A 13,717-nucleotide genomic window follows, 5' to 3' on the forward strand; every position below is an offset into this window, starting at 1 on the left:
AAATTTTCAGTCCATTCACAGAATTTAGATTCTTGGCTAGAACTAAAGCCTGTGCGAGTATTCTCCCACACTTAAAAACTGTCCATTTGTCGCTGAAGTCAGAGCTGTTTAATCAACCATAATTAAAGGTACAATGGTAGGAGAATGTTGCACATTCTGCTAATGAGCAGATATTTCCACTTCATCTCAGCCTCTCTGACCTGCTAATGCCTTGTCTATAAATAATTTTGTATTTAAAGCAAAGTCTCTGTATCCATACTATTTTCCGGTTTAATCAACCTGCCCTGGCCCCCCCCCATAGATATTTGTCTCCTGCACTTCATTTTAGATTTGGTGTGGGAAGATCACTTCATTTTAAAACACTGAAATAAAAACACACATTCTCCTCTTGTCACATTGTAACATCACATTTTATAGCCTGAACATTGATCCTTTTTACTGGAGGAGGAAAAGCTTTAATCCATATGTTTTTGGTAAACCTTCGCAGGTGAAAATGCAGCTGATGAGCAACTAAAGAAGCACATAGAAATGGTTTGTTCCTCAGCGAAGCAAGTGGCTGGTAAATTTGGTACGCTTTGGACTTTCTCACTTGATGAGGTAAATGCATCCTCAGTCAGAGTGTGTGAACTGGATAGAGAAGAACCTCAGTTAGTGCTCAGTGAAGTAGACTTGGCTGCCAACTCACTCCTCGATTTAATTGAGTATCTCCAGAATGAAAAGAAGAGTCACTCTAGCTGCGCAGGTAGGAATGAAATGAAAAATGAAGAGAAGACCAAGGTATCCACAGATGTTGGCTGTGCTACTTGGTGTGGTAGAGGAGTTAAGAAAATGGTATACACACTCCAAGGAACATCTTCAACTGCAGAAGAATCTTCACCAAGAGGTGTACAATGGGTTTGACAGATTATCTGCATGAAATAATTACACTGAGTAAATTTATAAGCTTTAAATTTAAATTTATAAGCTTTAAATTTATAAGCTGTAAAATTGTTAAAAATAATTAAGTTTCATTATACCTAAGTTTTGTAAGTTTATCATCAACAGAATCTGATTGCTGTACATTTTTAACCTAAGAGACCCAACAGGTACATTTAATATTGTTGCTTTTCATCATCGATCTCCAATTTGATTTTTGTAAACACTTTTAGGTACTGCAAATGCACCCTTTTCTCTGCTTTAAAATGTACTTTTCTCTTCCCTGGGGAGCAGCTGCAACCCTCAACAAAAAGCATGGGTAGATAATATGTTCTAAGTGCTTTGGTAATGTTTTGTAGCTGGCTGGAACAACCTTGGAGTGACCTGGGGTAATATCCTACCTTGTGTGGAACTCCCAAGCCTATCTTTGGTACTTCCACTTGATCATGTAGCCAGAATCGGGAACTTGGCATGTAATGAACTGGAGGCACGGACCTGCATCAATGCTTTGATGGTATTGGCCATCTTGTGCCACATGATTTCAAAGCTTGTAAAGAGAAAAGCTTGTCTTTATGCAAATTTGTCAACCCTAGATCACAATCAGTTTGGAAAAGTTTTGTACACTATATAACTTTTTAAATTCAATAATTTAAATTCAATAATTTTGTTGAATTTTACTGTACAGAGATAAAAGATAAAAAATAGTTATCAGCAAGATTCCTGATCTTGCTGATAACTATTTTAATTGCAATTTCTAGTTTAAAATCGACCTCCTCCAAATTAAAACGAGAAGCATTCAAACACACAATCCAGATTGGAGCACCAGATCTCAGCATAAACGGTACAAGATAAGAACATCTGATCTTGACTGAATCACACTGTAATGTCTTCCAGCTGCTTCAGTAATGAGTTAGGTAGCATTGTTATCTAAGACTTCCACAGAGATTGCATTATTGTTTTAGATAGTGAACACAAAAGTAGTACGTTGACTTTAGTCCCTAAAGAATTATGGAAAAAGTTCTTGTTATTGATATGTGGTAATCTTCTTCACAACCATATTGTACCATCCTGCTCTATTCCTTGCATTGGAAATAAAATAATCGATGGTGCAATGGGTTTGCACACTGACCATTCATTTCTAGGGCCTGGGTTCAGCCCAGTCTAATGGGATAATAGGTACCTTTCTCTGCTATTGTAAGGATATTGCATGAAATGGGTTTGGCTGGTCTCAAACTATTGCTGCCAATAATTTGCAATCTCAGATCATGAGGATGGTTATTATAGCAAAGGGAGCTTTACTCTGCAGCTGGCTACTTGGGAGTCCTTAAGGCTGACACTCAGCGATTTAATAAGTGGCCAAGCAACACTTCCCAGTTTAAACTTTTTTTGTGCATTAGTTCCTTTGCTAAATAAAAATAATTCCACATGGTTAGACTGGCAAATACCGTGGCTAGCAAAGCAAAGGGAAGAGTTGTACATAAATCAGATTTGTTACAGCACTAAAGACAATGCTATTTATTTGTACTTTGATACATGCCTGTTGACTTTACTGATCTGTATTCAAAAAGTGCCTTGTTTCTTTATAATAGTGTCATTCTAAATGCAGGGAAGACCTGTGATATTTTTCAATAAACTATTGCTTTGGCTCTTTAATGCTGAGACTCCTTTAGGATCTTTTAATTCTATAAATGTTATCAATTTAACGAACCATGCCTGAGGAAAAATGCTTGATATTAAATATTCAGTTATTCAGGACAGTGCAGTGGTAGATTAATATTGTACTTGAATCATAGAGTGCCATTCCTCATATGATGAGTAACCAATCCTGGCACTAATGGGGAGCTGGTGACTGGGGACCAGGCAATTGCCCTTTCTTCCCTTACCCCATCCAGGAAGGAGGGGTTGGAAAAACAGTGGGAGAGATGCCCAGAAAATCGTTGCACAACTAGTGATCAGTTACAGGATGGCAATATGGAAGCCTTGGAGTAGATGGCATTTTTTGAGTGAGGACAATCCATAGTATTGGGATACCAAAACAAAATGGAAGGGGAGCACGTATTTAAGTAAACTTCAAAGTCTTACTTTTTTTAAGAAGGGAAATGGAAAGTTGTTGAATATCTGCATAAACATTGTCACCCAGTCCAAACTCTGAATAATATATACTACCCTTATTATTTTACAGTAACCAACTGGTCATCACTTCTTGATGACCTATTAGTATTTGCAGCACAATGACACAGAATAAAATGGCCACTGATATATGCCTGGTTGTTGGCAACATTTAAGATGGAGAAAGCCCTGAATAAAACCACTATTTGTAGTTAATGCACATTGTGAAAAACAACATATTTTAGATTTGTAAGCTCTAATCTCATTTTGAAGTTATAAACTGTTTGAGCTTTGCATGTTTGGTTTATGAAGTATTCTGAACCCTTCAATCAGATTACTTCCTTAGAATACATACCAACTGTTATTTTTCAGGAATCAACTAAAGATTATAACTTTGAACTTTGTCCCTCTCTGGCCATTCTTTCCTGTCTCTTTCTCCTTGTCACCCAGTCATGCTACCTATCATTTCTCTCCTGGGTATTTTGCCCTCACCAACCCTACCTCTACCCTAGCTCTCCTGCAGCCGTCTCAGCCTTGAATATGCCCCTAGCTACCCTCTGTGCCTCTCGGCATTTTCCGAAAGGCTCATCGAGGCACTCATCACTGCTGCCTTGCAAGCAGCAAACCCAACTGCCTGATCCTCCTCTCTGGTCAACTTTTCAATCCAACGCGCCTGCTCGCCAACCTCCGTCCCGTCCCGCTTACCCTTCCTACCGCTGACCCCTTGGACTCTGCCAGCAGATCAACAATCACCACCCTACTTCGCATCTCCCTCCACAATGTCCGTTGACTTACGAGCAAGGCTCTTGTCATCCATGAGCTTATTTTGGACATTGACTTCGTGGCCTTGATGGAAACTTGGCTCATGGTTGGTGACACCTTGCCCCTTACAGAAGCCTCCCTGCCTGGCTATACTTTCCACCACCTGCCCTGTCCAAACTGTCGCCGTGGCGGTGTGGCCTTTATTACCAAATCTCACCTCTGTCTCTTCCCCCTACTTTTCTGGCCTCTTCTCCTTTGAACACCTCACCTTGTCCCACCCCTCTTGTCTCTCCTTTAAAATCCTTGTTCCCTACCATTTGCCCAAGCCCCACCCTGAATTTCCTACTGCGATATTCTCACTCCTTCGGTCTTGGCACTGAGCGACACCTAATTCTGTGATTTCAGTCTTCATCTCATCCCCTTACCCTCTCCTCTGAATTCACTGCTCTCCTGTCCTCCCTAAACTTCTCCCTCCATTTAAGCTCTCCTACCCATATTCACTGCAGCTCCCTCGACTTTGCCATCTCACGTGGCATCTCTACTCCCATGGTGTCAAACATGGTCAAGACCATCTCCAATCACTTCCATATATCCCTCACTACTCTCATCCCCCTACTCCCTTCAAACCCTATTTTATTGAGTCTGCTCTTGGGGTGGGGGGGGTGGAATCTTCCTCCAAGTTACTTACAACTGCACTTCCAAACTCCTAACTGTCTAGCCTTTGGCCCTCGATTCTCCATGATACTCTGCAATGTTGATCTGCTCAATCACTCTGCCTTTGATGCCCTTGTCCTCAGTAAAACCTTGATTTGCTCCCATTCTGGTCATTCTACCTGGTATGGCCCACATCTTCACTCCCTCAAGTCCAAGGGGCACAGATTTGGATGCATCTGGCACACAGCTGGTTTAGCCGTTCATGGCCAGATCTGGCTGGACTACATCAAGCACCATCAGGCCCTGTTCTCCTCTGCCAAAACTGCTCACTACTCCAAGATTGTCCTCGAATGCCAAGATAACCCTAATCAACTATCTCCTTAACACCTCTCCCCTGCCCTCCAATCTGACCCCCAACAACAGGTGTGAGGAGTTCATGGACTTTTGTGTCATTAAGACAGACCTTCTGTTTAGTTGCCTCTGCCACAGCCAGCCCCCCTTCCCTTGTTCAAAAAGCCAAACTTTCCTCCATGCTACCTAATGCCCTAGCCCTGAACCGGCTTCTTTCCCTGGCTTCTCTCCTTTCTCCCCTCATGCTCTATCCTAGCTGCTCTTGTCCATGAGACCCACCTTTTCCTGACCCCGTTCTCATTGAACTGCTGACCACCTTTCCTGGCCCTCGTTCTTGCTGACATTGTGAACGGTCCTTCTCCAGGAACTGTACCCCTCCCTTTCAAATCTTCCATCATCACCCCCTCCTCAGGAAACCCACCCGTGACCCCTCTGTCCCTTGCAAACTGCCACCCCATCTCCATCTTGCCTTTCCTTTTATAAAGTCCTTGAATGTGTTATTTCCCAAACCCATGCCCATCTATCCTGTAACTCCATATTTAAATCTCTGCAATCAGGTTTCTGCCACAGCCCCCCCCCCCCCCCCCTTGTCCTTCACTACCTCTCTGCTAACTTTGACACGGTTGACCATACCATCCTCCTCCAATATCTCTCTTCTGTTGTCCAGCTCTGTGGGACTGCCTCCACTTGGTCCCACTCTCACCTATCCAATTGTAGCCAGAGCATCTCCAGCAATGGCTTCTCTACCCACCCTTGCACCGTTGCCTCTGGAGTCTAACAAGGATCTATCCTTGGCCCCCTCTTATTCCTCATCTACATGCTGCCCCTCGCGACATTACCCGCAGGCATGATGTCAGGTTCCACATGTACGCTGATGATGCCTAACTCTACCTCTCAACCCCTTCACTCCCTCTGTTATCAGATTGCTTGTCCGAGCCGCAATATTCTCCAGTCAAACATTAGGAACACCGAAGCCATCGTCTTTGGCCCCCGCCACAACCTTCACCACCGATTCCATACCCCAGCCCGGCAACTGTCTCAGACTGAACAAGCCTGTTTGCAACCGTGGTGTCCTATTTGACCCTGAGCTGAGCCTCTGATCCCATATCTACACCATCACAAAGACCATCTACTTCCTCCTCCATAACATCATCCATCTCTACGCTTGCCCCTGCTGCTGAAACTCAAACCCTCATCCATGTTATTGTTGTTTCCAGACTTGACTATTCCAAAACTCTCCTGAACGGCCTCCCGTGCTCCACCATCTATAAACTTGAGCTCGTCCAAAACTCTGCTGCCCGTATCCTAACCTGCAGACCCATCACTCCTGTGCTTGCTGAGCTACATTGGCTCCCAATCGCCAAAGCCTCCAACTAAATATACTCATTCTTGTGTTCAAATCCCTTCGTGGTCTCACCCTTCCCAAATCCCTTAATGGCCTCACCCTTCCCTATCTCTGTAACATCTTCTGGCCCGACAACCCTCAGAACTGCGTTCCTCCAACTCTGGCCTCATGCATCCCGAAGTCCCTTCGCCCACCATTGGCGGCTATACCTTCAGCCTTCTAGGCCTTAAGCTCTGGGTTCCCCTCCCTAAATCTCTCCACCTCGCTCTCCTCCTTTAAAACCCATCTCTTTGACCGAGTTTTTAGTCTCCCTCCAAATATCTCCTCCTTTGGCTTATTGACAATTTCCATCTGTTTGTGCCTCTGTGAAGCACCTTGGAATCTTTTTCTATGTTGAAGGCACTATATAAATTCAAGTTATTGTAAGTATCATGCTTTCTGAACACTTTTTAAAGTAGGTTTTAGGTTCAAATCCTTACATTAGTGCTGCATTGAGAAAGTAGTGCATTGTCAGTACTGTCTTTCGGATGAAATTTAAACCTAGGCCGTCTACCTATTTAGTTAAATGTAAAAGATCCTGTAGCATTATTCAAAGAACAGCAGTTCATCAGCTAATACCACGAACAACAAATTAACTGGTCATTCTTTTTATTTGCTGTTTGTGGGACTTTGCTGAGTGAAAATTGGTTTTTGCCTACTTAACAGCGATTCAAAAGTAATCCATTGGTTGTAAATTGCGTTGGGGCATTACAAGGATCTGGTGAGCGTTATATAAATGCACGCTATTTTATACATTTCACAATACTGCCTCCTAGACGCTTGTCTTCTAAGAAACTCTCAGATTTGGAATTGGAGTGATGTGACTGACGACTTGAATACATCGCTTGACACTGATCGCCTGCGATACATATTTTAAAAGCAGCACAACAATTTTTAAAAAGAATTTGCACTGTAACAACTACGATCACTTGCGCTGAAAACTAGTCAATTTATATGACTGCAAGGGGCAAGAATTCAGGAAAGTGAGCTAATATAAAGACGGAAACAATGTTACAGATTTCAATCCTATCAAAAGCTATTTTGTTGTGCGGCATATATATATATAGATACCATAGCCTGTTACTGGAAATGTGAGATTTAACCCGCCTGAATTATGTTCAGCTCATCACTCCATTCTACGTCCTTAAACTGTTGCCCTTTACAAGTAACGGACCTTTGCTTCACTCCCCCCTTGTAACCTGTCTTGGTACCTAAATATAAGCACTGTTGATAGGTTAATTTCGTTGTCAATCAGCAGCAGCACCGTCGCCATACGCTGCTGCATAGTTTGGGCGTGTGCACTCTTTTCTCCTCGTTTAAATGTTTTTTTTAAAAAAGCACTTTCATGCCGGTAGCCCAAGGTACCGATTTAAGATTAGATTAGGACATGCTCCCGAATGAGGGCTCGCAGATTATCCTTCTGCTTCCGGGACTCGAGTTGTGTTTAATGCTATTGTCACAAGAGTGTGGGATTTCAAAATCAAAACCAGCGTTGGGAGAAGAGACATTTGAACTGGTGAAAGAGCAGCGAGCAGTGAATCAGGCCGGCGGGGCGGGGGGTGAGAGATACGGACCGAGGGGCACCGGGAATACTGCCTGATTCGGCTCTACATCGAGACAAGTGCTTGCAAGAGGAAATGACCGATGGCCCGGGATTCCTACTGGCTTCCACATCACTATTACTTCAAAAACTGGTAGGAGATGGGCAACACGGTACCAAAACGCCTTTGCATCCCCCGCCTTTTATTCTTGCAAACTTTGGAACGGCTCAAAGCTCAGCTTTCATTGCACCCTCTGATAATGTGCAAAGTCGATTCAGGGCTGGGTGTCATGACCTTTTAAGTCTAATTTACAAGAAATGTCTTACCCGTGTTATCTAATAATTACAATAAAACGAGTTGAAATTTAAGAAGCGAATACCAAATGGATTTGTCACCTTTTGTGTACTTTGGAAGTGTTTCTTTTAAAAACTGTGAAATGGATGTATAACCCTCTATTGCGCGTCGAGTGGTTAAATAAAAGAAAGGTTAATTTCGGTTGAAATTTGTCGCAGTCTCCTGCACGTCGCGTATAATGACGGCGAGGACAAATGGGAAATTAATTGCCCATTCATTGATGTCAAAAGTCTGGGGTACAAGGGGACGCTGAGCTGATGTTCATTACTTCATGTTTCTAAACGGCGCAATCGTTCCATTCTGTGTTAAACTAGTTGATCACAGGGAAAGGGTTTCGATCTAGTTCTTTTTTTCTCCAAAAAAAACAGGAAAATGCACCTCTGGGCGATCCTTCCGTACTCTGGATTTCTTGTAAGTGAAAACGATTTCTACAAATCTTACCAAGTATCAGTTCTGCTGTCCTTGTACTTCCAGATGTCATTTTCTATCTCTTTTTGTTTTTACCCACAGTTTTTCTGTGTCCGTGGCATACTAGCAGGTGAGTAGATTCAACCTCGCAACCATACATTTCAGACTAAGTACAGTTAATAGTTGATACAAAAAAATGCCTCTCTTTCCTCCCCACTCCCCCTTCCCAGAATCACAGCTGACATTACAGGACGGGCGATGTTTCGTTTACCGGGATAACTATTATGAACATGTACCCGAGGAGCTCCAATGGGCAGAAGCGGGGAGGCTGTGTCGGCAACAGTTTGGATTTTTGGCCACCATCGGAACAGTTGAAGATAACCAGAAACTGACCAGCTTCATGCAATCGATGAGTGTGAAGAAAGCATTGTGGATTGGCGCTAAAGTAAAAGAGGGTGGCCCTGGTGAGATTTATTCATTGCATCAGTTTTATTTTATCAAATCTTTTCATTATGAGTAATTCCAAATTAGTACTGGATCATATCACCTTTGTAATTGCCTTATTTAACATTTGGTTCAAGAGTTTCATCCCTTTTGAATGTGCTGGTACACAATGCAGTAGATTTTACCTTAGTGTGTACTTGCTAGGAATATAAACGGATTATGTACTGAAAACTTCCAAGGTTGCTTACTGTTATAAACACGCTATTAATATAGCGCCTTTAGCATCGTAAAATGTCCCACGGTGCTTCGCAGGAGGGTTATCAAACAAAATGTGACACTCAACCAATAATTTGATTCCGTGCATTTCAGAGCTAAACTGATTGGATTTCGTTTATTGTGGTCAACGGTTGCTAAGATGAATGCCCGAGCTGCACTTGTTATATTCAGTCTTGTTTGACACGTTCATAGAATCATACAGCCCAGAAGGAGGCCATTTGGTCCATCGTGCCTGTGCCCGTTGTTTGAAAGAGCTATCCAATTAGTCCCACTCCTCTGCTCTTTCCCCATAGCCCTGCAAAATTTTCCTCATAATTCTTCGATCAAAATCCCTCATAATTTTGAACACCTCTATTAAATCTCCCCTGAATCTTCTCTGCTCTAAGAAGAACAATCCTAGCTTCTCTGGTCTCTTCACTGTTGTTTAATTGAATGTTCGTGTAACGAGCACCTACTGTTGGCATTCTTGGGTAGCATTAATAAGGTGTCCACAATTTGAGTTACCACTTAAGGTTAAACAGGTTAAGTGCAGCTGTTATATGCAGTCTGATATACATATAAAATTCTCAGCAAATTTGCTGGCTGAATGAAATAAGAATCAAAATTTGTTTCAATGAAAATTTAATTATGGGCAAGGTCAATTTAAAAAGAAATCCACAATATTGTTATGCCACCTTTTTAACCCTTTTTCACCTCATTGCTTGACATTAATCTCCTCATCACCTCCCAAAAAGCATTAAGTTATGAAGTGATGCCATAATCATCACTAAAGTCAAATTTATGAAAGGAGCTTTACTAATGTGTGGTTTACAAAGGAAGATGGTAGTGGCTGTTGGAGGCCAATCATCTCAGCCCCAGCGCATTGCTGCAGGAGTTCCTCAGGGCAGTGTCCTAGGCCCAAGCATCTTCAGCTGCTTCATCAATGACCTTCCCTCCATCATAAGGTCAGAAATGGGGATGTTCGCTGATGATTGCACAGTGTTCAGTTCCATTTGCAACCCCTCAGATAATGAAGCAGTCCGAGCCCGCATGCAGCAAGACCTGGACAACATCCAGACTTGGGCTCATAAGTGGCAAGTAACATTCGCGCCAGACAAGTGCCAGGCAATGATCATCTCCAACAAGAGAGAATCTAACCACCTCCCCTTGACATTCAACGGCATTACCATCGCCGAATCCCCCACCATCAACATCCTGGGAGCCACCATTGACCAGAAACTTAACTGGACCAGCCATATAAATACTGTGGCTACAGGAGCAGGTCAGAGACTGGGTATTCTGCGGCGAGTGACTCACCTCCTGACTCCCCAAAGCCTTTCCACCATCTACAAGGCACAAGTCAGGAGTGTGGTGGAATACTCTCCACTTGCCTGGCTGAGTGCAGCTCCAACAACACTCAAGAAGCTCGACACCATCCAGGGCAAAGCAGCCCGCTTGATTGGCACCCCATCCACCACCCTAAACATTCACTCCCTTCACCACCGGCGCACTGTGGCTGCAGTGTGTACCATCCACAGGATGCACTGCGGCAACTCGCCAAGGCTTCTTTGACAGCACCTCCCAAACCCACGACCTCTACCACCTAGAAGGACAAGAGCAGCAGGCACATGGGAACACCACCACCTTCACGTTCCCCTCCAAGTCACACACCATCCCGACTTGGAAATATATCGCCGTTCCTTCATCGTTGCTGGGTCAAAATCCTGGAACTCCCTTCCTAACAGCACTGTGGGAGAACCTTCACCACACGGACTGCAGCGGTTCAAGAAGGCGGCTCACCACCACCTTCTCAAGGGCAATTAAGGATGGGCAATAAATGCCGGCCTCACCAGCAACGCCCACATCCCATGAACGAATAATAAAAAAAAATTGGGTAATGCATGCAGTGAATTGTTGCCTTTTAAGTAAAGGGATAACTGAAGTAGAACAATCTCCAAACAGTTGTAGAATCAACCCTTTTGTGTACAACAATGTGTCATTTAGAATGGCTGATTTTACATCTTGTTTTGTAACACAGCTTTGAACAGTTGTTTTTTCCGATAAGATGTGCTTCGTATTATTGTACAGGAATATTATGTTCCGTTGCATCCTATCATCTTTCATGAGCAGGTTGATACAAATGGACTTAGTTAAGATGTAGCAGTTTCAGAAATGAAAGAGAAAGTAATGGGTATTAATTAGAAGAATGAAGTCATGAAAGGGAGATATGTACTGAGTGCATTGCCACCGTGATCCATGCTGCAAACCCCATCCCCCCCACCCCCACCATTTCTAATCTACTTAAATGATCTGGCAGAAGTATGGCAGATGAAATTCAATACAAATAAGCGCGAGGTAGTATGCATTGGATGAAAAAAATGTGAACACACTTAATGACTGGTGTCACACTTAACATACTTAACCTTGCACACCCCCATTTTAATCGCTCCACCATTGGCAGCTGTGCCTCTCTCTCCTTAAAACCTACCTCTTTTACCAGTCAACTGTCCTACTATCTTCTTATATCTCCTACTTTGTTTGTTAACGCTCCTATGAAGCACCTTGGGACATGTTATTACATTAAAGGCGCCATATAAATGCAAGTTGTTGTTGGTGTTGAACCAAATGAAGGAGAGGCTGAAAGAAATCTAGGAGTGGTGGTAGAATCACGCTTACCATGTACAGAGCAGTGATTAACAAAGCAAATGGGATGCTGAACTTTACTGCTAAATTAGTGGAGGATAAGTCTAAGGTATTCTGTCAAGGGCACACCTTGAGTAATGGGTTTGTTCCACTCACAGTGGGATGAGAAAAACATCCAATCCCTGGAGGTTGTGCAGAGAATTGTGCAAGGTGACTCCAAGTGTCGGAGGACTTAGTCATGAGAAAAACTTGGCCCCTTCAGTCGACTTTACAGAGGCAGCTACGATACAAAGTGGAGGGCCGAAGCACAGGATGGGCATTGCAAAGAGAGTGGATCGTGATCCCAGTGGGAACTTGAGAATTTGGTTGGAATGGGACTCTTGTAAAGAAGTGGGTGAATTGAAATTAAAATTTAGTTCAAAATTTAATTTAGAACTTTAAAACTTTAAAAGAAATTGCAAGTTAATTAACGGTTAACAGAAACTGCAAGTCAGTGGCAGTTAACAGTAAATCAGCTGTAAAAGATTGCTTGAATGGAGGGTAATTACTGTGAGCTGGAAGCTGATTGAGTAGTTGTAACTGCTGTTCTCTGCGTAGAGTTGAGGGTTATCAGCTGAAGCACAGAGCGGGCATCACAAAGAGAGTGGATTGTGAGCTGAGTGGGAACTTGAGAATTTGGTGAGAGTGGGAATTAGGTGTAGAGGGGGAAGGTAGTGCTAAATTTTTTTTTAAAAGTGCAAAAAAATCCCCAAAACAGACTAAAAAGTAATTATCTATAAATAATAACATAATTCAGTTGAGAGAAGGGACGCTGAGCTCCAGGGGAGGAGCCCCAGGTATCAGTACAAAAGCAGGAGGGGAGTCGGGAGAAGCAGCGCTGAGCTCCAGGGAGGAGCCCCAGGTATCAGTACAAAAGCAGGAGGGGAGTCGGGAGAAGCGGTGCTGAGCTCCAGGGGAGGAGCCCGGGGTATCAGTACAAAAGCAGGAGGGGAGTCGGGAGAAGCAGTGCTGAGCTCCAGGGAGGAGCCCCGGGTATCAGTACAAAAGCAGGAGCGGAGTCGGGAGAAGCGGTGCTGAGCTCTGGGGAGGAGCCCGGGGTATCAGTACAAAAGCAGGAGGGGAGTCGGGAGAAGCGGTGCTGAGCTCTGGGGAGGAGCCCCGGGTATCAGTACAAAAGCAGGAGCGGAGTCGGGAGAAGCGGTGCTGAGCTCTGGGGAGGAGCCCGGGTATCAGTACAAAAGCAGGAGGGGAGTCGGGAGAAGCGGTGCTGAGCTCTGGGGAGGAGCCCCGGGTATCAGTACAATAGCAGGAGTGGAGTCGGGAGAAGCGGTGCTGAGCTCCAGGGGAGGAGCCCCAGGTATCAGTACAAAAGCAGGAGGGGAGTCGGGAGAAGCGGTGCTGAGCTCCAGGGAGGAGCCCCGGGTATCAGTACAAAAGCAGGAGGGGAGTCGGGAGAAGCGGTGCTGAGCTCCAGGGAGGAGCCCCGGGTATCAGTACAAAAGCAGGAGCAGGAGCAGAGTCGGGAGAAGCGGTGCTGAGCTCTGGGGAGGAGCCCGGGGTATCAGTACAAAAGCAGGAGCAGGAGCGGAGTCGGGAGAAGCGGTGCTGAGCTCTGGGGAGGAGCCCGGGGTATCAGTACAAAAGCAGGAGCAGGAGCAGAGTCGGGAGAAGCAGTGCTGAGCTCCAGGGGAGGAGCCCCGGGTATCAGTACAAAAGCAGGAGCAGGAGCAGAGTCGGGAGAAGCGGTGCTGAGCTCCAGGGAGGAGCCCCGGGTATCAGTACAAAAGCAGGAGCAGGAGCAGAGTCGGGAGAAGCGGTGTTGAGCTCCGGGGAGGAGCCCATTCCCCATTCACTAAGAACAGAGAGAGTGACATCACCGTGAAGTCACAGTGAACAG

General features: G+C 44.4%; 2 protein-coding genes across 2 annotated transcripts in view; both read left to right on the top strand.

Moving 5' to 3' along the window:
• Positions 1-2,556, top strand: part of kif14 (kinesin family member 14) — an 82,128-nt gene extending 79,572 nt beyond the window's left edge. Inside the window, exon 29 of the mRNA XM_067990617.1 lies at positions 488-2,556. Coding sequence (XP_067846718.1) covers positions 488-900 — 413 coding nt within the window. The 3' untranslated portion in view covers positions 901-2,556. The remainder of the gene's footprint in view (positions 1-487) is intronic.
• Positions 2,557-7,812: 5,256 nt separating this feature from the next.
• LOC137324915 (adhesion G-protein coupled receptor D2) overlaps positions 7,813-13,717 on the top strand; it is a 257,856-nt gene continuing 251,951 nt past the window's right edge. Inside the window, exons 1-3 of the mRNA XM_067989607.1 lie at positions 7,813-7,869; positions 8,581-8,608; positions 8,709-8,942. Of these exons, the coding sequence (XP_067845708.1) occupies positions 7,813-7,869; positions 8,581-8,608; positions 8,709-8,942 (319 nt within the window). The remainder of the gene's footprint in view (positions 7,870-8,580; positions 8,609-8,708; positions 8,943-13,717) is intronic.

Source organism: Heptranchias perlo, chromosome 9, assembly GCF_035084215.1.
Source record: "Heptranchias perlo isolate sHepPer1 chromosome 9, sHepPer1.hap1, whole genome shotgun sequence".
Classification (NCBI taxonomy): domain Eukaryota; kingdom Metazoa; phylum Chordata; class Chondrichthyes; order Hexanchiformes; family Hexanchidae; genus Heptranchias; species Heptranchias perlo.